A 24,444-nucleotide genomic window follows, 5' to 3' on the forward strand; every position below is an offset into this window, starting at 1 on the left:
TGGTAGGAAAACAAACGCAGTTTTGGACATTTCTAAAAGTCTTTCAGTTCAAAGTTGAAGTTAAAACTGTCAGAATTTCAGAAGCTGTAAAAAGGAAAGAAAATACTGGTAGTCCTCCCTTTTTTTTAATTATTCTTTTACAACGTCTCTAGGCGCTTTTTCCAGTGCCTTCAGAATGCTGTTTGGAGTTTCAGTACGAGACTTTTCACCCCTGTCATGCTCGTTGTGGTGATGTGCGATCTTGTTTTTAAAAAGTCAGGAATTGAAAGGTACAGGTTTACTCTGTAGTTCTGATATCCCCTTGCGTTGGGACCAGGAGCAAACCAGTTCAGGTGTCAGAGGAATTTTCCCAACAATCATAAGCAGCTCGTAGCACCTTTCCTGAGAGTACGTGGAGATTTAAATGTACCTTCTGAAAATAATTTTTTTTTTTTAGCAAAAGGAAAAATGTGGGTAAGTCTTTTGTTCCACCGAGTGGTAATGTAACTTAGAAAAGCAAAATTATTGTTCACAAGGAGCAGAGAACCTATAATTTTAGATATTTGATTTAATTATAGTAAAAAAGTACTGGGTAAAACCTCATATTATGCAGAATGTTTGCATAGTAGGTGAGTTTATCAACAGATTAAATCCTGTCTTAGGTAAGTACATGACTCACATGTATTAGATTTTGTGAAAGGTGTTTGAATACCTGCAGATGTTATTTATCCAGATACCCTGTGCACTTTCAAAAATGAAGAAACTGTTTTCTGGTTTTACCACTGGGGTGAAAAGTGTATCAATATTCCTCTTGCAGTGCATACCTCCACCTCCTTATTTCTAAATATTAAGTGGCAGTTTGCCTTCAAAAAGAGTGACAGTTAAATTTAATGCAGAGTGTAAAAGAACCATCCAAGATTTTGCCCATTGGGATTGCCCCTCCATAATTGGGGCTTACATCTCATTCGCTGTGCTCTTCTTTATCTCTCATTTCAGTAACAGGTACGTTCGTATTTTAGAGAAATCCAGAAGCGTCTCTAAGAAACAAACTGCAGAGTGAAGTTTTTTCGTTCATTTCAAACCTACCTGGGAAGTTGATTTGTGTTTCCTGTTTGTAAATTCCACGTAAACCAATTCCCAGGGAGTTGGGAGCGAAATTAGAAATTACACATTGCTTTTTCGGTTTTAATAAAACCGGCTTTACAAAAGGAAGTGCTAGAATATTCCAAATAAAAAAAAAAAAAAAAAAAGATTATTAAGATAATTTAGAAAACCTTTGTTGAGCTTTTTTTTTTTTTTTTTTAAATCCTGAAACTTGGTGTATCCCCCCCTTTGAGCCACCACACCGTGGAGCAAACCGTCATTAGGAGGAGCAAAGCTGCTGTGAGGGTTCCTTCTACCCCACATTACTCAGTTCCCAGAGCCCTGCTGTGTAGTTGTTCCACTCTCCAAGAAGCCTGTTAAAGAGCCCCTGAGAGCATGTGTCCAGCCCCCCATGTTAATGGTTAATTGGTGAGGATGGCGAGATGAGAGGACAGCCGAACATGTGGTCTCTCAGGCTCGAGCCGGAGACAGACCTTTGGTTATAATAACAGCAGCTGCTCACATTCTCACAGCCCAGCTCCTCGCCATTCTGTTGCTGAGGGTTTCTTGCTGGATTAAAAAAAAAAAACAAAAAAACAAGTGAAGGAAATATCTTTTCTTTCCAAGAGAATAAGAGACAGGGATTTTTTTAATTTATTTTTTTTTCCTCCCAAGTGCATTTCTGTATATGCATTTAATTTGGTAGGAGTTCTGTTTTATGTTCCAGCATATGCTTTCTCTGTTGAGTCTTAAAGTCAGCACACTGAAGCACATCATTTTGCTGAAGATGTAGTAAATCCCACATTTTTTTTTTTACTATATTTCCCTACGTTAACTTTTGGCTCCTGACTGAATTAACTGGGTGGTCCACGAGTAAATTCTTCACGTGTGTGATTTCCATGAAGGACGTAGAAGCTCAAAATCGCATTTAATCCTAGTTTCATCTGCATGACATACACAGAAAAAGAGTTTTCATTTTTACCTGCTTGATCATGAAAAAGTAGATTTTTGGTAGTGACTCCTACCATATCTTGTCTCTGCCAGCCCCCAGTACTAGTTAGTCCAGTGAAGAAGAAATAAAACTCACAATTGGTGGTACTGATTTTTCAACAGGGGCACTCTCTTTTCAACCCAGAGTAGTTACATTTTTATATGCACTATATTAATAGTATATATATATATATAATTTGAGATTGTTTCCTTTTCTGTATTTTTCCAAATATTTGCATGTATTCATGTGGTCAGGGAGCTCCACAATTTAAATCTACCCCGTTTCTTTCTTTTTTTCAGGAAGCTTAATTTTGCCTTTACTTTCCATATATTATATCTTTGTTCTTGGCTGACAGGACATTAAGATGATCCTCCCTATTTTACGTTTTTTGTGTTCTGATTTGTAATTTTTCCTCACGTTGCCTCCTTAATCTGTTTTTAAACAGTCATTTTACCTTGTTTCAGTAACATAATTCAGTAATGCCATTATTGTTTGCTTACTTTTCCTACATTCTAATGTCTGGTTTGAGTCTTTGGTGACTACTGGACATTAAACAGTGATTTTGTTCTTGATGTTTTTCCCTCTGTGATACACATCCACCAATGTGGCTCTTTCATTATTCCAGCAATTCATTGTCTTGGATTTAATAACTTGGAATTGCATTTATCCAAAGATGGTGCTCATTCATCCAGCTTGGTGGGACACTGAACGTCCTCACAGTTTTCTGTATTTTGGTAAAAGACACAAATTTGCAAAAAAAAAAAAAAAAATCTGTTTATGTGCAGGTTTTTTTCAGGGTAATTTAAAGAAACCGTGGTCCACTAAAGCACACAGATTATTTTGTGTTTTATTGATGAAACTTTTGGTGCAACCAGCACACGAAGAGAAAAGAAAATTATCTTTTCTCAACCGCAAAAAATAGGAGTACCTTATTCTGGGAGAAGATTTAAAGCAAATGGCACGAAAAAAAAAAAAGAAACTTAGCCAATTATGAATTTTATTCAGATGATGTGTGACAAGTTTTTACTTGATTGATATTTTCTACCGACTGAACACACTCTTATCTTACATTGTCTGTCAGGTGATAAATATTGAGCTACTCACGAGTATGATTAAAATAGTTGATGGAAGGTTATTTTTCAAGTCTTCCTACTGCTTCTTGGAAATGCATTGTGCCTGTGAAATCATATGGTACATTTGAAAAGGGAAAATTACTTCCGTTTTTAAAATCCAGCATTGATCGAGGAGGGCAGATTGGAGAGGGATTTCATTTGTTGTTACAATTTTCAAATTTCAGGAATATTATAAAGGCAAGAGAGAACTCTTCTTCTGTGTGTTATTAATCTGTGCATTTTAATACCTAAATTTAGCAAAAGAATTATTGTGCTGTTGTGCGACTTAGAGGACTTTATTGTCTCTGGCTTATTCTGCAAAAGCCCTAAACTAAAATTTTAAATATTTTCCTATTGTATTTTTTTCTTAAATTGCTAGGAATCTTTGGAAAGTCCAAGAACATCTTTCCCTCAAAATACTAAGTAGGGTTGTTAATTCTATCCCTGTTCTTCCCACTTAATATTCTTTTTTTTTTTTAGTAGATTATTATTTTCACTGGGAGAAAGCATAACACTTGTTAAAGCCACCCTTTATTTTGAACTTGAAGCTGTTTTACTGGTAAGGACTAACAACTATATTAGTCAGCAAGTACCAGGGGAAATTAATTGACTAATGAAAAGTCAGTATGAATAAGTCTTGCCACAGAACCTGTCCTCAGAGCCTGCAGTTCTGTTTAGCAAGGTATTTTCATCATCTCATCCAGTCCGTTAAAAAATTCATCTCCTACAATATTAATGTCCCGATGTTTTGAATCCACTGGAGTGCAGAAGTTACTCCATGTTTTCAGTGGAGGAAAATTCAGAAACAAACCTTTCCACGTCCTTTTGTGCTCACCCCCAGTAATTTAACAGCTGAACTCAAAGTCAAGCAGTAAAGTGCTTTAGGATCCACTGCTAATATGGGATTATTAAGATGTGAGCTCCTCTAGCTTGTGAGTTTCTCGCAGTTTGAAATCTTTATTGCTGTGACAAGAACTGAGAGTGATTGCCTACCTTAGAGTCCCAACTTCTGAGAGTTCACCGGTGTAAAATGCTGAATAACCTTCAGAGGTGTTTGGTGAGGTGGCTGCTGCAGACAGATTTGTGTTGAGATCAAATGTCATGTGGTTTCTGTATCATAATTAAGGAACCTTTCAAAGTTCTCTGAAAAGTAGAAACTATGAAGGTGAAATGGTCTTAATATTCTTCTATTTTTTTTTTAACTTGCTTTTTAAGGTTGCGTGGTGCTTTCTGTTGTATGTGAGAAATACAGTTTAACAACTGTAAAAAAAAAAATATTGAGAGTCATAAGTTTAGGAGATGTATTCTTGGGTTATCCACATCACTTTTGGATATGAATATTCTGGGTTTTAGACATTAATAAAAACATCTTTAAAATTATGATTGAGTAGGAAGCTCAGAGAAGTACAGTATTCACAGGTTAAATTATGGAACATAATAAGTAAGTTGGGTTTGGTTTTTTTTTTTTCAATTTCTCTAATTGTTGAAAGTATTTGCTAATGAAGTTGCAGGAGAAATGGAAGTGTTTTGTTGTTTCACAAAATAAGGTTTTGTTTGCCAACAGGCTGTGTTCTAGCACTATCACTTCTGATTTGGTAACAACCACCTATATGTTATTGTCTTTTGACTGAATTAACTGTAGTACCAAGCACAGTCACATTGTCTGTTAAAAGTCAATACGTAAAAAAAAAACTTCTCATTTTAATAAATTTTACTTTTTGGGAGGCCGCTGTATACACACCCTTATCACCACCTCATCAACGCCCTCTCTTTAATAAAAAAAGCCCCTTTTCCAAACTTGCACGTGTGTTCCACTTGAGAAGGGCACGAGCACGTGAAATGTTTTACGTTTTACGCCTATAAACTGAAAACTTTGGGAAAAAAAAAAACAAACCACGTTAAGATTTAGAACCGAGTCTTTGAACTGCAGTATTAGACCTAAACAGTTAAATATCCCATCACAGTATGGAGATAGTCATCTGTTCAAGCATATGGAATCTTTTGGCTACTGGACTAAGTAGTTAATATAATGCCCAGTGTCCAGACATGGACACAACTGTTCTGGAAGCAGAAGGGAAGAGCCTCGTGTATTGAGCCCATTTGGACACTGATAAGGGAAGATTAGAAGAGTGACTTTAAACAATACAGGATAAATTAGTTATCTGCTTTAAGCAAGTTATTCTTTTAGAAAACGGAAGGTAGTGGTGTTTTTTCTGAAGAAATGCTTTTTTTTTTGTTTGTTTGTTTGTTTGTTTGTTTTTTTTGTTTTTTTTTTCTTGAGTAGAAGTACAGGTTCTTTGGGGGGAAAAAAAGCCCCGTGAATTTAGCATTAAATATAGGGTTTAGAATTATTCTTTTTAATAGAAGAATAAATTTGTTTAAAACTTATTTTATATTTAAATTCTTGGAAATGTATTTCCCATCTTAATTGATTTTCACAGGACTGAGTATTGAGTTTCTGTACACTGTGTGTTTAGAAACATTTTTTATGTGAACTTCTGGTGTTGTTTAAAAACCCTGAAATTTCAGAATCCAATTTTACCTCTTTTTGTTTAGAACTCCTCTATTAATTGCAATATAATCATAATAAAAAGGAATACTGCATCTTTAATGATGTTTTTGTGCCTATGTAGTTAAGCTTTAATGCTGGGGGGGGGGATGAAAAAAAAAAGATTAAATTAGCCTTGTAACCTCTTTCTCTTCCAGACTGATGATGGAAAATAAAAGCTCTTAGCCACAGAATGTAACACTTAGAATTAATATTTAATTAGACCAGCAAATTGTACACCGTGGCTGAAAGCTTCCAAAGAGTTGTTAGTGCCACAATTGACCTACAAGTTTAATAATAACTCACTTCTAGGAGCAAGTGCCAGTTCAGCATAGTGGAGCCACTGTAAGAAAGTCCTGGGAGATTAAAATCAGCAAACCAAATGGCAGGCGAGGATTCCTGGGATGGAGCCTTCTGGAAAGCTGGGAGCTGGAGTAGCTTTTCAGCCAGGATTCAGATGAGAACAGTGGGCAAAAAAAGCTGATCCCTCCTGTTCTGGGAGCTTCTGGTTGTAGGCCAAAATCTTAGAACAGATTTTTTTCTAAATGTTCTTGCTGCAGCTATTAATTCATATCACAAATCAAGTAACGAACGGCTCGTCTTCATCTTTTAATTAAGTTTTAGTGCAAACGTTATCGCTGAATTCACTGGTCATGAATTTTACTTATGGAAGAATGATACTTTTTTTTGGTAGAGCGTGTCATTTGGTATGTTTGTGTTGCAGAATGTTTAATTTTATCCCGTCTTACTGCTACATGAAGGGCTTCTTGTTAAGAGTAAGATATGATGAGCAATTTGTCACAATATTATGAAATGCGTAAATTAAATATGAAATGGGTATACGTTGTAAAATATAGTGTTTTGAGAGGTTAAATAGCTTAATCTTGCTTTTCATTTTATGAACAATTAAAATACAAAGCCAGTAACTCTACCATTAGATACCCGTCTGAGCCTTAATCCTGTGGCAAATTATTCTAGTGAAATAGGGCACCATAAGTTCAAAAATGTGCAAACACACAGCAACAGACTGAGGAAGGAACATTCTGCATTATTTATTGGCTAGATCCTAAATAATTAAAGAAATGCCTACTCATTAGTTAAAAATTAAAGCAGGTGAGGACCTTGCCAGCAGAGGGAGCAGTCATGTCTTTCCTTAGGTTCCCACCGTTTCCAGCCTACCCATCATTTCCACCCTACCTCTTCTTATTGCCCAGCCAGTTTCCCATCTGGACCTCGCCTTGCCAGCCTGCTCCTGATGACAGCCTATAATTTTATACTGGGATAAGTGATTAGCTTCTTAAATGATTTTATATTTCAGGATCTTGCCACCTGATTACCAACGTCAGTGAGATGTCCCCTTTGGTGCTTGTGTGGTAATAATTGAAATAGTGGTGGAGGTTCTTTTTGGTCCCCTGAGAATAAAATATGATTCCCTGTTTAAAGAATTAAAGTTGCAGCAAGAGTTTGCTTTTCTGAATTGGGAAACAAACTGAAATGACCTTTTTTTTTTTCAGGCAAAATGACAACAAAAGGAGCTCCTGAACCTTTTCCTTATAATAACTAATTCCCAATGGAGTCGTGAGATTTTAGTTAAGCCAGTTGGTCTCAGATACATAATTTCAACAGTTTTGTTATGGTTCTTTTTTTAATAGAACTCTCATTCTTTCAGACTTCTTTTGCATCTCTGTTTTATGCTGTGCTGTGATCCGTTTGTAGGATTGCACATTTGATGTGTTTAATTTTCTAGAGAAATCTTCTCAAAGGGTCGGTTCATTTTTCTAATATTTAGAGACAAGCAGTAACGTGCAGATTTTCTTAGAAATGCTTTTATAACAGTGAGACAGTCTCATTATTAAGAACCAGATGATGTTCAGGGGAGGTGCTGGGCTCATCTCAGCCCAGATCTTGCACTGATTTCTTCCCAGCCACTCGCCCTTCACTGAAGAAGGGCTTGATCAGATTTATTTCGTTTACTCCGTGCAGCAGGGCTGGAGCCCCACACCCCAGACCCGTCACCTGCAGCCTGTGCTTTGTGCTGAGGAAAGAGGAGAGGCAAGCACTGAGCAGGGATTCAGCTCAAGAAGTTGCCACCCTGTGACACGCTGTACATCTGTCACCTCTTTCAGCCAGATAATAACAGGATTTTCAGCACCCAGCTTTCTGGGCTTCAACTCCCACATCCCCTTCGTGATACCAGCAGATATTTTCCTCCTAAACCAAGCCTTAACTAGGGGGAGGTAGACAGGGCTTCAAAGAAAGGCTGAGTTGGGATCCCAGCTCAGTGTTGACAAAGGCTTTTGGCTTTGGCCAACTCACCTTTGTGCTTGTTACTGACTCGTGAGGGAGGAATGCAGCACTTGACTGGTTTTTTTGTGAAGCATTTGGAGATCAACAGATGAAAAGTTTGATTTCAACTGCTAGACTTTGTTCATTTTTTTTAGGTTGCAGCAGCAACTGTTACTGACTTGCTTAATTTATCTCTGTTTAGTCGTCTCTCCTTTCACTGTTGGCCTTTAGGTCTTCCCTTCAACGGCAAAATAGACATTTTATTTACATACTTTTTATTTTATAAGATGCCACAGTTTGCTGGCCTTAGATGCTTCCATAGCTCAAGTAACACACAAATCCATTTCAGTGAAATCCAAAGATTTATTTTTATTTTAGCGTGTGGTATTTAGTTTTTGTTTCCTGGCTGATTATTCTTCCTGAAAATTTATTAAGATTAATTGGATACTGTGTCATCCACCTTCATCTAACAGTTTAGATGGCAACGTGCAAAAACGTTGCAGAGTTCCCGTAGACACCTGTCAGGACAAACATTAGTAAAAGTGGCTTTAAGAGAGCAACCAAAATCTTGAATTAATACTAAGTGTGTTTCTAGGATATCTGTTTTCCAGCAAAGACATTGCATTTGTGTTCAGTTTTCTTGTGATCTTGAGACAAATTTCTGCACACCAAAATTTGTTAACGTCCTGTTGGTCCTCTTACGTGTACATTCATTTTAGAGCCAAAATTCAACGTTCATTTAGTAGACTTGCTATGTTCAAACACTGTAAAGAGTACGAGTCATCTCGGAGTTAGAAGATATATAGAATTCTATAGTTTAGGGTCCTTATTAATTATTGATGAACGCTTTTTGTCAGAACAGTTATTAATCTTTTATTTTGGGGACCTGTGAAAAATGGAAGAGTGTGCAAACTGCATCCTTCTATAAAACCAGTACAAGGGCCAAATACCCAGCTTCTTTTACCGAAATAAAATGTGTGGGTAATTCTGTGATTTTCTGAGCAGCAGTTATTAACAAATGGTGGTAAATATTTAAGCCGTGTTTCTTAATAATTTATCTTTTCAGTGTAAAATCTTTTGGAGATTAAGTAGTAATGACAAGTGGTAAATGTTTGTATCTTGTGAAGTCATTACCACATCATTGTGTGATAACCTCTCAAAAATATCAAGAATTGTTTCATCTGTCAAATATCCAGCCACTGTTCCATTATAGTCCAGCGTGGCTGTCTGTGTTATGGTACTAAGTTTACTTCAGTGACAGAATGTAGCAGAATTAAAAAACAAAACAAACAAACAAACAAAAAAAGGGCAATTTTTGAGCTTTTCACCAGAATTTACTTAAAATTCACGAGGTTCATATTACTTTGCTTGAACTTGCTTGCTGTTTGTTATTGAGACTCTCTTTTGATGAAGTGTCAGGATCTCTGGATTCACCTGTTGGTAACAACACAAGTTGTTGCCTCCGAATACAATTTTGGGGAGAGAATCTGAATTCATCTTTAAATACTGTGCTGTCATACAGAGTGAGTGCAGCTCACTGTTTACACTGGGGCTTGCCCCAGTACTAACAGTGTTTGTAAATAGCATTTTAGGTAATGAAACTCATGTAGGATTCAGTGTATTAACTCTTTATTAAATGTTTAAAAATAAAACCAGGGATGGGATTATACTGGCAGAATGTAAAGGTGAAGAAGTTAAATATGGCCCTCTACCAAAATATAATATATCTGAAAGGAGACATGGTCATAAAATACCTTATTTTCAATGCAGTATATAACTCAGTATTAAAAATCTGTGAATGTGTTGATCAGAATACAAATGCAAATATATGCAAAAAACCTATGTAATTGAAGAGCTTAGTGTATTTATATATGCTAGTATTTAGTATTTATTATTAAATGCATATGTATTTATGTATCTATATATGCTAGTTGGATCTCATAGAAGATCTTTAGCATGAGGCTCTTATTTTCCTTTTACATTCTGAGGTTGTTTATACGTACTGTGTAGAAAAGTTGAAGCTGTTCTAACAAAAATTTCCATTCTTTGACTTTTTTTTTACTTAGGCAGTGCAAAGACTGAGAATTTAAATATTTTTTATTACCCGAATTTTGTGTGGTTTTTAATTTCCTTAGAAACTGCCAGAATGAGAGGGTGTATTTGGGTGTTAGAAAAAATTTGACAGGAAATCAGAGGAGAACTAGAAATTAGAGCAGAGTAGAAAAGACGGATTTTTTTCCTAATACGGAATCCAGATGAACCAAGATTGGCTTGATTAATAGTAGTAATGATAAAATTGTGGTACATTAAGAACTCAATCCAGTAGAAACACACAATATTAATTTTGGGATGTAAGTTTGAGCACACGGGCTATCCGTGTGTTTGTGTTGGTGGAACACGATGCTTTATACTCAGACACAGAAGATGAGACATTTTGAACTGCTTTATTTGTAAATAAGTATTTTTAAACGTGCACAAAGAATCACTCAGAGCTACGTACATTCTGAAAATTAATTAGTAGGACAAAGCAATCTTCTTCCATAATTGCCCTTCCCAAAAGCTGGTTAAATGTGTGGATGGTTCCCACCTACATATCCACATCATTTTCTTGACGTGTTTTGAAAGTGCAATTTGGTTGAGCCCCAAATATTGCGAGTTTGCACTTAAAAGAAAATGTCTGTCTGAAACAGTAGCACAAAGTAAGATATAGAATGGATGCCCAGCCCAGCCCAACCTGCACGACAGGGTTGCTACCATGTTGTTAGAATAATTATATTTTGGCTGAACTAACTAATTTAGAAAAACTGCAGTACATCTAGCAGGACTGAAAACTTTCCAAGACTGGGATGGGGTTTTTTGGTGATTTGTTTTGTTTTGTTTTGTTTTTTTTCATTTTTAGTATAATTTAAAACAATGCCTCTTCTAGCTGCCAACAAACTCTTTCCCTGAATCTCACCATTCCTGGCTTCCCTCCTAACCATGTCCTGGCTCACCTCCAGAGCTGCCAAGTTTATGCCAGAAGCAGGAGGTGGATTTGTATGGGGCTGGAGGAAGATCTGGAGCTCTGTGAAATTTTCGAGCCCAGATGGGGCAACATGATTTGTGTGTTTATGTCAGTGTGCCATACATCACAACTATCTGTGTGCTGACGTCAGCTTTGATTGGGCATTAATGTGCTGAACGCTGCAAACTAGAAAATACATGATAGATACGGATCTATGGCAACAATGCCACATAAGCAAATGTCTCTTTGGTGTGGCGATCCTCTGTGCAAAATATTTCCCAAGATCCACTGCATTAAGCCAGGGGAATATTTGGACACGCTTTAAAAACAAAAACAAAATCAACGTGGGCAAAGGGAGCGCAATTTAAGAAGGCAAAGCCTTTCAGAGGAAGAGCTGAAACCAACGTAGGAAAGTGGGTATTGTCAGGCAAATAATGAACTGCTGTCCCTTGCTGCAATCTTTCCAGAATTAAAACCAAGTAGGAAGGATGATATTCTTATGCTTTGCAGGACTATCAGTGGTGAGGATACGTTGCTGATGGTAGAGCATCTTTCTATCCACAGTTTTTATAACCCATTGTTATAAAACAGTGCAAAAACATTAATGCACAGCAAAACAATAATGGACGGCAAAAGTGTTTTTTTCAAATGAAGGAATATTTTTTCTTTATCAAGATTTTAGCTTAGTTTCCAGGAATCATTGGTGTTTGTTTATTTTTTTAACAGTTTTGCCGTTCTTGATATACAAATAACATCCTGCAGCCTTCTGAAGAACTGGCAAAATACTGTCATTTCTGGTCTGTGGATTTATAGAGGTCACTGCCTACTTCAGATTTGTATCTATACCATCTTTATGTGATTCCCCTTCAGAATAATGTGACCAAAAGTTTCCACTGAAATACAGTACATTGTCTCTCCCTTCCTAGAGGAGGAAATAATTTGCCAGTCAGCTTTAATATTTCAGGGGCAGATATAATAACAAACTCTAGGGATTGATGTGTAGGCAGTGTTCTTTTCTCTCAGATCCCTTGTGCTATTCCTCAGCAAGGAAATTCTGTAGTATAACAACTACTTTATCGTTATTCCTCGTTAGACTTGGTGGGTAAAATGGAAGTTCCCTGATTCCACGGGGATGGATGGTTTTGGCCTGTGCACAAGTAGCAGCTTTGAAAAGAGACCCCTCCCCAGGATTTGATGCCATCTGGCCCATAAGGTGGGGAAGGGAGGGGGTGTAAAGGTGCCATGGGATCAGTGGAATTAGGCCTTGTAACCTGAGCAGATTGGGCTGTGCAGGACAGGCCACAACTTCACGCAGTGGTCAGAAAGCAGAATTCAGTTTGCTCTTTGATGGGAGCGGGAAATTTTCACCTTTCACGTCTGCTTTGTGAGCTTTGCTGTGGCTGGAAGATACAGGGATTTTGAAATGTGGGTTCAGGAAAGCAGTTGGTGCATTGATCACCATTTTACTAAACCTGAATGTCAGGGCAGTTCTAACGTATCTGGGGATATTTCCCTCTCTCTGCTCCTAATTGATAAATTGTTACTATCAAATAATTTTACATTGACCTTTCAGAATAAGCACCAGTAGTATAGTTTACAAAAGAAGTGCAAAATGTACAAAATACTTCTAAATTAATAAAAAATTACAAAACTATGACTTGGAGGTACAGAGCTAATTCCTCATGCTTGGAATGGGAATTTTTGAGGTGATTAGTCTTAATACCCCTGTAGGTATGATGAGTATAACACCTACAGCCACCAAGAACCAGAGGATACCAGGCAGCTTTAGGATAACTGCTTCTTATCTTAAGAAATATTTTGCTTTTTAGCACAGATTTGTTTCTTCTTTTTTTTTTCCCTCATAAAATACAGACATCAGCAGAGCATTTAAGAACATTTTTCCTGACTTACCTCTGAAGATCTCTGTTGTGACCTTTGAATGTCTCTGTCTGCTATGTGAAATTAAGGAAAGAAAACTGTGTGGGGAGCAGCTTAATTAAGGCACGTGACAGTCCACTGTTGCACAAGAAATAAGGCATCACTTACAAATCACAAACATATTGAGAAATTATAGAAATACAGATTTGTAAAGATAAAGAGGAACTTTTGGAAAGAAAAACGCTGGAGGATTTCTTGAGTTTTTCCATGTTGTCTGACTGATGACCAAAATGAATAATTGTGTGGGTTGTGCTTGCTCAAAATATGATATGCCTAAGTTATGTGTTGAACAGCAAGGTTTACAGAACACAAACAAAAACTGGGCATCTGACTCGTGGTGGAGGTCAATGAGAGACAAGCTTAACATATTGCTTTTTAAGTATCACTGATGTGAGCAAATGCTTCTGTTATGAAGGCTTAGGGAAATGCAAATTTAGTGCCAGGTTAGCCCTTTTATGGTTTCTCCCTGTCAAATATGCGTTTTCTTTAATCAGAAATTTCAAGCCTTTTTATTTTTTAAAGAATAAAGGCCCTCCAAGGTAATTCCTAAGTATTGATGACCTATTTTTTCCCCACAGTTTGCCATTGAGAAGAACTTACTCCATGAACATTAATTACCTTTTTCCTCACATAGGACGTGTATTTTGTTCCCGTGTCTTACAGAATAAAGCAATTATGGAACGTGTAACAAACTTGTCAGATCTGGTGGTTGGTCTTGAATCATTTATTGGCTCTGAGAGAGAAACCAATCCATTGTACAAGGATTACCACGGTAAGTTCCATCTTTTTAGCAATGCAAAGAGTCTGCCCCGAGCGTTTCTAGGGTGCGCTTAGTGGCTTCCCCTCCAACTGGGTATCTGCTCGAAAGCAGCGTTCGATTTGGGTTTGGAATATTACCTCTTAAACGTTCCTCCTTGCCCAACCAGCCTGGAGTTGGGGAAATATTCAGCAGAAGTGCATTAAGGCTGCAAAGGAAACATGGCAAACTCCTTGCATGTTGTCAAGCCGCATTACCGAGGCACGGCTCAATCAGATGGACATCTCAACAGGCAGGCTTTGGGGAATTCACATGCAGGGGAGGCTTGGCAATCATCTGACCAGCGAGCTGAACTTGTCATGAAATCAATACTTTTGATCTGCCAAGTTTTAAGTAGAGAACAGGGGAAAAACATATATTATGGGGAGGTGGATAAACTGCTAAATTGTGTGCTGTGTGAGCCGTGCCTAAAAATGACGTTCTGCTTTTGTCAGCCGTGAGTTGCAGCACTTGTGCATTTAAAGAAATTAATGCCTAAAATATGGAACTGATTTTGGTAAAAAGTCGTGTGACCTTTCAGGTGTTTTATCTTCAAAATGTTGTAATGGTGTTTAATCTTGCCTTCTGTTTCCCAGAGGTTTTTTTGTTAGCTGTGGCAGCAGAACTATTTCTATTTTAAAGATTAATATTGGAAGTTATGCGTAGCCAAAGCAGTGAGTAACAGTTTTAGCTAATCCAGAGCAGTGTTGGGAGTGTGCATAAATTACAGCTATTATTACTGTGATACTACTGTAGTTCCATGGAAACCTTCAGCTGAAAGTAAACTGCTTATCCCAAACCTGCTGTAAACATGTGAGAGTGTGGCAGTGTTTTCCATGGCAGAATATATAGAATATATGGAAAGAGAAGCAAAGGGTGGTGTTGAGACACCACTGTGTGTATGCAGGCTGTAATTAGTAAATCAGAGAAAAATCTTTCTGGCTGTGAAAATAGTGCACATTTCATCATCTGGAAAAAAAAAGGTGAATGAAAAAGAAACCGTGAACAAAAGCTGGAATAATTTGCCTAATTATTTTTCCAACTGTATAATCGTGATATGGCCTTTGTTTATGCTAACATAATTCTGTCAATTTGATACTCCTTTTCCCAGGACTGAAGAGATCCTTTAAGACAATGTGTGTTTTAGCAGTTATTTCCTGGTTTCCTATAAAGATGGATGCTAAGTCATTTTTGGCCCTATTTAATAAAAATTGTGTGCCAATATACATAGCTTTTGAGGCTTAAACAACCTTAATTTGATGGCCTAAAAAGAGGCATTTTTTAGCAGTTTTAACTTCGTGGGTTTCTCTTTGCTTGAGAATATCTTTTAAGATGATTTATTTACTGCAGATGATGAAAGATTTTGACATGACTCAGGAGAAGTTTGATTACAATATTGCATTATTTAATGAATCCTGCATTAATAATTTTATTAAGCTGCCTGCAAATTTAAGTGTTTGAAAAGCCAGTAAAATAACAAAATAATTATACAGAAGATCCTTAAATAAATTTTCTGCAATACTGCATATAAAGCAACCCTGTGTTATACTTGCTGTTCCTATATATAATAATTAGATTTTCTGCTCAGAAGCCTAACAAATAATTCTTCTGAATCTCTGGACTGGAGGCCGAGATAGAAGGTTTCAAATCATAAAAATGCTTTTCTAATATTGTTAAGAATTTTTGCAATTAGTGCCCATAAAATTATGCTTTTTAAATTATTTCAGTTTCAGGAAACTGCAGTTTAAAAAAAAAATAAATAAATCGATGCCTGAAAAAATACTGGCCTTAATTTAAATATGGGTTTTAATGTTTGGGGGTTTTCCCACAGCTGCTGTTTTCAAGCAAGATACCTTTTCTAAATGTTCACTATTTCCATTTAGACTCTGGCTTTATGAATAGCAAATATAGGCCAGTAATTGAGAAGCCCTGTAGAATTTTCCTGGTTTTCAGCTGTAGAAAAATCAGCCTTAGGTTGTTCAGAGACTATATTAGGCTGCACAAAAACCATCCAGCGTCCTTGTCAGAAAAAATCAGCCTGAGTCGCAGCTGACAGAATGCAGAGCTTGCAGTGCACCTAGGACTGTTTAAAAACATCTGAACAGCTACAGAAGCCTCCTGCAGGAAGAAAACATCTTTCTCCCAGGATGGCAGAGGGGTTAAAATTTATTAAAAAGCATGATCTAAATCGGGGAGGGCTGGGGGGGAGGGGGGGGCAAATGATTTCCAGAAACTTTTTTCCCCAGCCGTTTTCAGGGCACGAAACGAAGTCGTTCTCATTAGAGCTTCAGTGGTTATCAGTAACCCATAAGCCTTGTTTTGCTGGCTGCTTACTGGTGCATTTAATAAAATAAAGATCACTCAGTGGTGCCGTGGGCAGCATGCAAGGTGATAGCCATATTTGCTTACTGTAAATACAAGAGAAAATCACACACAAACCGGCTGTAGTTTTGACAAGTATTAAGATCGCTCTTTACATCTGTACTTCTGTACCCAAGTGCAATTAGTTTTCCTCGCACAAGGATTTCTGTTTATCTTATTCTGCCTGATTACTTGAGTATAATCGCACCGTTTGCTTCACTGCTCCTGGTAGTAAGCTCCAGCTTAAAAAGGGGAGGATGAGTGTGTGTAAATATACAGAATTCTGCTCTAAGACTCTAATTTATGCATCTGGATGACAGCGTTTTCTTAATTTTTTATTTTTTTTTATTAATTTTTTTTTCCCCCCTCCTTCACTCTTTCTTTCCACAAGGTTTGGTTCATGTGCATCAGATTCCTCGGCTTAATAGCTTGATCTGTGATGTGTCAGACACGAAGGACCTTGCTTTTAGATTAAAAAGGAAGCTGTTCACCATTGAGGTAAGAGAAACGTCGTTTCGCTGTTTGGAAAACCCAAAAGGTGGAGCTAATCCCGCCTCTTATGTTTCGTTTTGTGAAATCCATAAAATATGCATCAGATGTTGTAAATTCATTTCGTTTTCTGGTTTTTGCTGTTCAGGAGGGTTTTCTGGAAAGCTGTGATATGCCTCCTGATTAAAAATGTCTCATTTGCTGCACTAAACCGGTCTGTTATAAATAGTTTATTTTGGTTTAAAATGTACATAGAAAGTAGGCCACAACCTTCAATAACAAAGCGTGACATGTTTCTAAGGATGTCAGGAGCATATTTAATTAAATGTTAATGACTTGCTCTTACTTGTGTTAGTGGGTGGGAAAGTAGCTACATGTTATTACCCCAGTGGAGGGATTTTAATGTATGATGTTGCCTAAAATTGTGTGTGGTATGAGGGATAAGTGTCCTTATCAGTATTCAGAAACCATTTTCTTTGCATTACTGAAATCACCTTTCGCTCTTTTATGTCATTTTAAACACAGTATCATTTACACTAATGTCCTTAAGTAAATTTCCTACTAAATTTAAACTTTTTTCTGTGACCTTTATGCAGACAGTCCTGATAGAAGGCAGTAATACAAAAGATGTATTTCATTTTAATCTTGCTAAAGAGCAAATGAACATAGCACTATTAAGCAATTAGAGCTGATGTATTTATTAACCAAGTAACGCTTAGAGATGGGAGATGGCTTTTGGGGTGATGTGATAGTCATTGGTACAGTCTGGGCAAATTTTTTTTTTTGTAACAAAGACATAAAACAGCCAAGCATCCCTGACAAACCATTTTGTTTAATCTCTTTTCAAATGAAAAGCTCTTAAGCAGGCCACTTGTCTTAACTGCTTGAAACCATAAAAAGAGAGAATTGCCACCAATAAATTAGCATATTTTTTACTCCATCACCAAATGCTGGTCAATGTGGCTTGGCACTGCTTTGGTGTTTGGGACTTCACCCTTAAGTGACCACTTTGGCCCTTATTTGACCCTCTGCCCTTTTTAGCTGGCCACTTGATAAGGTAACTTAAGGGTTCTCTCTCTTCACTGCCCCCTCCCCTTCACAATTGCAAGTAGCCCTAACTTATAAATCATTGAAAGGGCCCTATCAAGTGACAAATTAAGGTGCCCTCCTCCTAATTAATGGTCATCAATGTCTTTAATTATCTAATCCTATTGAGAGTAGTTAATAGTTAATCAGGCAGCCAGTTCTTCTCCCAGGTCATCTCTGCATGAGTGCCAGAAGTTTCTCAACTAGAGGTATCCTCTTCAGAAGCCACTTAAAGGCAAAGACATGAAGGAGGGCTTTTTTTTTTTCCCCCAAGACAATTCCTTTAGAATGTTTGTCACTTTCCAGAGAATGTGGTTGGTGAAACCAGGCTTTGTGAGGTATTAAAGCCTTTTAACAGCTGCTTTTGAGCGGTACAGTAGGAACAAAACCCTTAATAGTCTGTGTTTGGTTTTAAAATACAAATGTTCTTAGTGTTTTCAGAAGTGCAGAGAAGCGTGCACCCTCATTCCACAGCGTAGTAAATTCTCATTTATTGTAGCTATGGATCAGAATATTTGGTTTTTTTTTTTTCCCATCAACACGAATCCTGACTCGGAGTACAATTTTTTTCCGTCAGACGAATTTGAGATTCTAATTTGTAACGTAATTTGGAAGAATGAAAAACACCTTTAGCAGGAAGCTCTGTAAAAAAGAATTGAATTAGCCATGGGACACTGGGAACAGGAGCGTGGTGCAACTCTTGAAACAACCTGTTGCCCCAGACATGGGTAGATGATGCACTTGTACAATTTCTCCCTTCATTGCTCAGCTGCAGCCCCTTTTGAGTAATTTCAGCTTTTGTTAGAGATACGCTTTCTGTAAGCTGAGCTGACACAAACTAGCCCCTTTTGAACATGTTGGATCACTGTCCTACAGTGATCTTCCTGTACACGTTTCACTAATCTATAGTACATATGTTTTTCTTCCTCATACTGCTAGGGAAAGCAGGCTGCAGCAATAAGATCAGTAACAAAATGGGAACTGAGTTAAGGGAAAGCTGATTTAAGAAAGGGTGGGTATACAGTCTTCTAAAACATGTTTCTGAAGTTAGAATGGGATGCATCAGCAGTCAGTTTTGGTTCTGGGGGTAAGAACGAACAGTGTGCATTGCAAGCAACAGTGTGCTTTATACAAAGTACAACTAAGCTTGTGACTTTAGTAGGTAGTTTAAATGTGAAATGAAAACTTACATTTAATACCTTAAAGGCTTTGGAAAGATTCTGCTCAGTTATGTACAGAATTTAGGGTAAAAATACTGACCTCAACTTGAAATGCCACTTCAAAATCAAATTACATGAGAAAAGTTCAAAATACAAAACCTGTGATTAATGGCAAAATTTCTTCAAAAAGGGTTTTCATTTTTTTTTAGCGGTTTAAAATAAGAGCATGGGACATGGATTTTCTCATCTCTGGATTGCTCACCAGTTAAATAACTCTTTATAGTGTGGCCCTCATAGGTGAAAAACTTTGGATGTCAAACCCATTTTATTAGATTTCAGTTCTGTGGGAGGGACTCCACCTCTTTGTAGTCTGCAGAACCATTTAACTGGTTTAGTTTTTCTCATATGTTCTTCATCAAAATAAGATTGACTGAAATGTTTTCTAAAGGGATTTTTTTTTTTTCATTCAGGGTGAAAACATTTTTTTTGGTGAATATTTATGAGTGTTCATTTTCCATTTAGAAATTGTGAAGCAGAACTTTTCCAGGAAAGCTTGTGTGTTTATCCTGAAAGGTGCAGTAGCTATGTGGAGTTTTCCCAAATCTTCACACGTTAGTTTACCAGCAATACACTATTACAGGCTATATTATCAGAGATCTATCTTATGTGCATACCACTTTAAAGGACACAATTTTGAAGTTAGCCTGTCTAATCCTATTTCTTCCCACTTTGGAATCTTAATTAGAAGGAGATAAAAACCATCATTTGACTAAATTATTGTCTTGAATCTGTAGCAAAAAAGGTATAATCCGCAATTGGGCCAATTAGTGTACCCCATAGTTAGCTATGCTGAGGCAGGAAACTTGATTAGATCTGACACCAGCCTAGTTCCCACTGTTGTTTTGCCAGGTATGATGGTCAGACTTCAAAGGGCTTGAGGCATCAGCAGGGCAAGGTTTGGAGGCCAGCTTAGGTCCGGTCGTTAATCTCCCTGCTAAAACCACAGCAGCCCTCGCACAAAACAAGCTTACACGACACAATCATGCGGTATTAAAGTTTGGGTTGAGTCATGCCAATTTGCCTTTGATTTTCTGATGATTGACTAAAAGATGGCTACATGACTAGACACATACTGAAAGTTTACTGATTAGGTAAGTTCCCCAAATATTTGAAATATTTTTTGATTTCTCGGCTAAGCGATATGACAGCACGTTCGTCTTAACGAAACTTTTCGGCGGAGTTGTCCTCCAAGTACTTTTTCTGCTTTCTTTGTGGCACTCGATGTAACTTTTATCAACATTTGATAAATCTTAGTGCGAGCGTTGTGTTCGTAGTTTCGTTTCATAGAACTTTATCTTTGTTGTTCCAAAGCCTCCTGTGTCAAGACTGAGGGAATCTGTGCCTAAATTTGGTGTTTTCTCTCCCCCACATTTCTAAGGAAACATTGTTTCTTATTTAGGTGCGTCTTTCTCATTTAAGCACGTTTACAATTCCTGGCAAAAAGGGTATTTTCCTTAATTATTTTCCACCTCACCACGAGCAAAGCGCTGTTCCACGGCTGCGATTACATAAGTGTTCCTTTCTTTTGCAGTCTGATTTGTTCAAATATTGCAGTAACAGTGACATGTTTCCATTCTGAGAAAAGCCTAAGGCTGCTTTAGTATTATTCCAAATGATTGAAATTGCCATCTTGCTGACTTTCCCTTGGGCAGCTTAAGGCCTGTTTACTTTTGTATTTGTTTCACATGTTCCCTCTGAGTTTGGCTGGCAGGACATCATTACCTGGCTTGACAAGACAGTTGGAGAAGATTCATATTTGATTAACTCCCTTTGTTATTGTCTGGACAACACAAAGCCCTGAAATTGTCTATTTAAAGTTAAATCTCCTGATAAATTCAGATAAATGCTTGCAAAGAGGAAAGTTTGTGAGGTTGGGGTTTTTTAACTTCTTAGTTTTGCTTCATTTTTAAGTGGTTTTCTAGCAGTATAGAGAATAAGCTTTCTCCTACGAGTTTTTATATTTTAGTTTGTCTAATAAATAGTTGTGAACATTTATTTTTTTTTTTTAATCAATGCACAAGTCAGAGCCAGCTAGTATTTTCTTTGCAGTAGATATATAACACCTCTTCAACCCAGAATAAAAATCTTTTAAAAGCCAGCTCAGTTCGAAACCAGGTGTCATCTACGATACAGAGAATTACCACACAGCAAAAACAAGTTCCCAGAGTTTAATGTACGAGTTCAAGAGTTTCTTTTCTGAGAGGTGTTTCCTAACAGGAGAAGTAAGTCAGAATTAGAGGAGTGCTGTGTGGCAGGAAAGTGGTTTCTCGGTGCCAGGCAGGTACAATATGGTGCTAAGGAGCACACCACAGTGCATTTTTCCCAGTGGCAATTGCCAGAGTAAAAGGTTGTGGCTTTGCAAGGAAATGTAATCACAGAACCCGGTAAGGTAGTCTGTGTAGAATTAAAAATGAATGTATGATTCCAGAGGCATTAAAATAATACCCTGTCTTCATTTAGCAGTAAAGGACTGTAAGAAAATTAATGATGACCAAAAGAAAATGTAATTGCAACTCCAGGTGCTCATGTCTGTTATGTGTCCAACACTGGTATTTGAAAGAAGACTTAAGATGGTGATTTGGTCAATTAAAAACAGAGAATACATCTTAGATAGCTTCCATCTGAAATCTCTGTATTTCTACCTTTTTTTTTTTTTTTTCCAGTCTTTCTCTTTTCACTGCTTATTTTATACAGACTGCACTGTGGTAAACTTCTTCTGCCAAGGGGAAGTGTGATTAGCCACTGCTGTAGATTATTTACCAAAACAGGTGGGTCAGGCCTAGTCAGAACAGTGTCTGCAGTACTTCAGTGTGGTGCTCACACAGGTTTGGTCCTGAGTGACTAAGGAGATGGTGATGTCACTGTGGGCCAGAACTGTGGAAGATTTTGTAATTAATCATTCATTAAACACATCCAGAACAGGTATAAACATAATGGTTTAGGCTGTTTGTTCTGGAGGAAGAAGTCAACCCTGTGACCAGGACATACGGATTCAGAACGTGTTTAAAATACGCATATATGCTGTACCAACCTCTAAATCAGTGAGGATGAGAAGCATCAGTTCTTTTAGCTTCTTCCAAAAAAAATTTGAAGCAGTCTTCAGCAGTGGCTGACCCTTTTCTTGATCACATTCCACTGCTGTTTTTGGCCACTATTTTTGGCCATGTGTTAACAAAAGGAACCGACGAGCCTGAGAACTGACCAAAGGCAAAACACTGCTTTATTAGAAATTTAGGTAAAGTGCTATTTCTACAACAATCATTCAGTAAGATAAGGAAATTACACCAGACGTAATATAAGCTACATGACCCATGTTGTAATGCTGATCTATTTACCTTAGTATGTAGAAAAAACTCTGTATTTTAAGACTGTGCACTGGTGCCGTTGCAAGACTTGACCCTCTGTCAGGGCCTTACAACCTCGAAATGGAACCTTCTTTTACCAAACCAGTGGGTTGTGACTGCCTGGCTGCCCAGTGCCTGGAGCAGGGATGGAGCTGAGGTGTTACAGGATGTGTATTTCTTTAATTTTCTGATTAAATTAAGTCTAGGGAGCCCCTCATGCCCTTGTATTTGAGAACACAACTACCCTTGGAGCTTGCATGGAAAACTTCTTTCTCCTCAGGCTGCCTTGAACGTGTAAGCATCGTACCTGGCAAACCCTGGTGCTGGGTGTTCCACTTGAGCTGGGGGACTCAAATGCAGGGAACTCTGCTTATAAAACTAAACTTCCTAACAGAGACAGGTAAAAAAAAAAAACATTGTCATAAAACCCAGCTGAAATTTATGCCAGTCAAACCACTATTACATTGGTTTTTCCTGTCCATTTTTCCTGGGGTGTTAACAAACCCATTGCCACTGGCTCATTGAAACACAGCTCAAAAGACAATAAGCATAATGCCAGGACATTTTATTAATCTAAATTTAATAATACTGAAAAATATATTCTCCTGTCATAATACCAAGCTCCATTTTGCCTTATTTCATCTAGTAGCCAGTTCAGGTTCTCTTTACCTGGTATGGTGTACTTCACTGAATTGTTTTGTCAGATGCTGTCAAGCCAACCTACCATTGTTAAAGAAAATCAAACTAAATCATTTTGGCATGAGCCTTCCAGGAATAAGGCGCAGAATATGAAGGGTTTGATGAAATCAAGGATTTGATTTCAATATTGTAAAAGACTGCCTGTCAAAAATGTATTACATTCTTTCAAACAATTTTGAATAAATATACGTGTTTAAAATGGTGACAGTACAATTTAGATAAAGTTTTGGGAGAATATTTTTAAATTATAATAACTTGATGTGAAACAATACTTGCAGTGCTCCTGTTTGGAAAGAAAACCACTCTGAATGCTAATGGGACATAGAACTGAAATCAAGTGATCAATCTTATAGAGAATATGGAATTTCAGAACACTTGTGTCTTTTGAACATGTGGAGAAATTTAATTTGAAAATATCACCTTCTTGTGTGATACCAAATAATGTAAATTAAATTATTAAATTATTTGTCTGAAGACAAATACAGGAAGATATTGTTAACTTCTAGATGACATATGAAAATTTGCACTGCCCTGAAATTTATTTCTTAATTAAAATTGGTTTATTGTTTAGCAGTGTGACGTAAGAACTCCATTCAGTTTTTCAAAACGTAAGCGCTCGTAATACAGCACATCTGCAGTTTCTGGTGAGCGAGCAGAACTCGTAGGTATTTTTATTTAAACAAATAATTGGGGTGTTTAGAAGTATTATAATTGTGTTGCCGCAGTGGAAGGACGTGCAGCAGAGTCACTAATGCAATTAAAGGTCACTCCTGCATATTGTAATGGGTCACTCCTGCATATTGTAATGGGCTGCTCATTCCTGGGATCTGTGCTAAGGGTCAGTGTTGCAGCATGAAATGGGTTGGCCTGTTCACTCTGTAAATAAATGGGTCAGCTTATCTCGTATTTGCCGGGCAGATAAAGCAGTTGACGTGTTCCCGCTGTCTTACTGAAGGCAGGTAGACTGAGGGCATCTTTTATAAACATGGTGGTTGGTAAAGTATCACAGGTTTTAATAAAAAGATGATATTTCATGGTTATATAATGTTCTCGTCTCACAGAGACGGGTCTTTGATTTTGTCTATCTCTGTAGTTGCAGGAAAATAAAAAGTTAAAGCTGGTAGGAAGTCACATTTTCTCAGCCACAGGTCAGTGTCCTGCATGAACCTCAGCGCAGGGCTGTTGATGGAAGGAGTGGGAGGAGGAGGATTCCACATCTCATGGAAGATGCAATTCCATCTGGACCTGCTTGTCTCAGTGCCGGTTTTTTTATGGATGGGATTATTGATCTTTGGGTGGAAAGTGATTCAAAGTACTCTCTGAACTAGAGAACTCCAAGACAGCCACATCCAATACTTGGAGAGGGTTAAAATGTAGGGGAAAGAAAAGGTTAAAATTGTAGGGAAACAGACCAATGTTTCCAGATGTTTGCTGTGACTAGTAATATGCTTAATCAAAGGAATTCCAAATGTTTTATTGTAACTTTGCAAATTCAAGCTTAAGGGTTG

The 24,444-nt window shown here is 37.4% G+C and overlaps 1 protein-coding gene across 1 annotated transcript in view; it reads left to right on the top strand.

Annotated features, from left to right (window-relative positions):
- The window catches only part of ELP4 (elongator acetyltransferase complex subunit 4), a 122,528-nt gene that overhangs the window by 34,735 nt on the left and 63,349 nt on the right, over window positions 1–24,444 (top strand). The window contains exons 8-9 of the mRNA XM_027904591.1: window positions 13,605–13,713; window positions 16,490–16,596. Of these exons, the coding sequence (XP_027760392.1) occupies window positions 13,605–13,713; window positions 16,490–16,596 (216 nt within the window). The remainder of the gene's footprint in view (window positions 1–13,604; window positions 13,714–16,489; window positions 16,597–24,444) is intronic.

Source organism: Empidonax traillii, unplaced genomic scaffold (genome assembly GCF_003031625.1).
Source record: "Empidonax traillii isolate 1590-97213 ecotype Southwest subspecies unplaced genomic scaffold, ASM303162v1 scaffold1068:size345056, whole genome shotgun sequence".
Classification (NCBI taxonomy): Eukaryota; Metazoa; Chordata; class Aves; order Passeriformes; family Tyrannidae; genus Empidonax; species Empidonax traillii.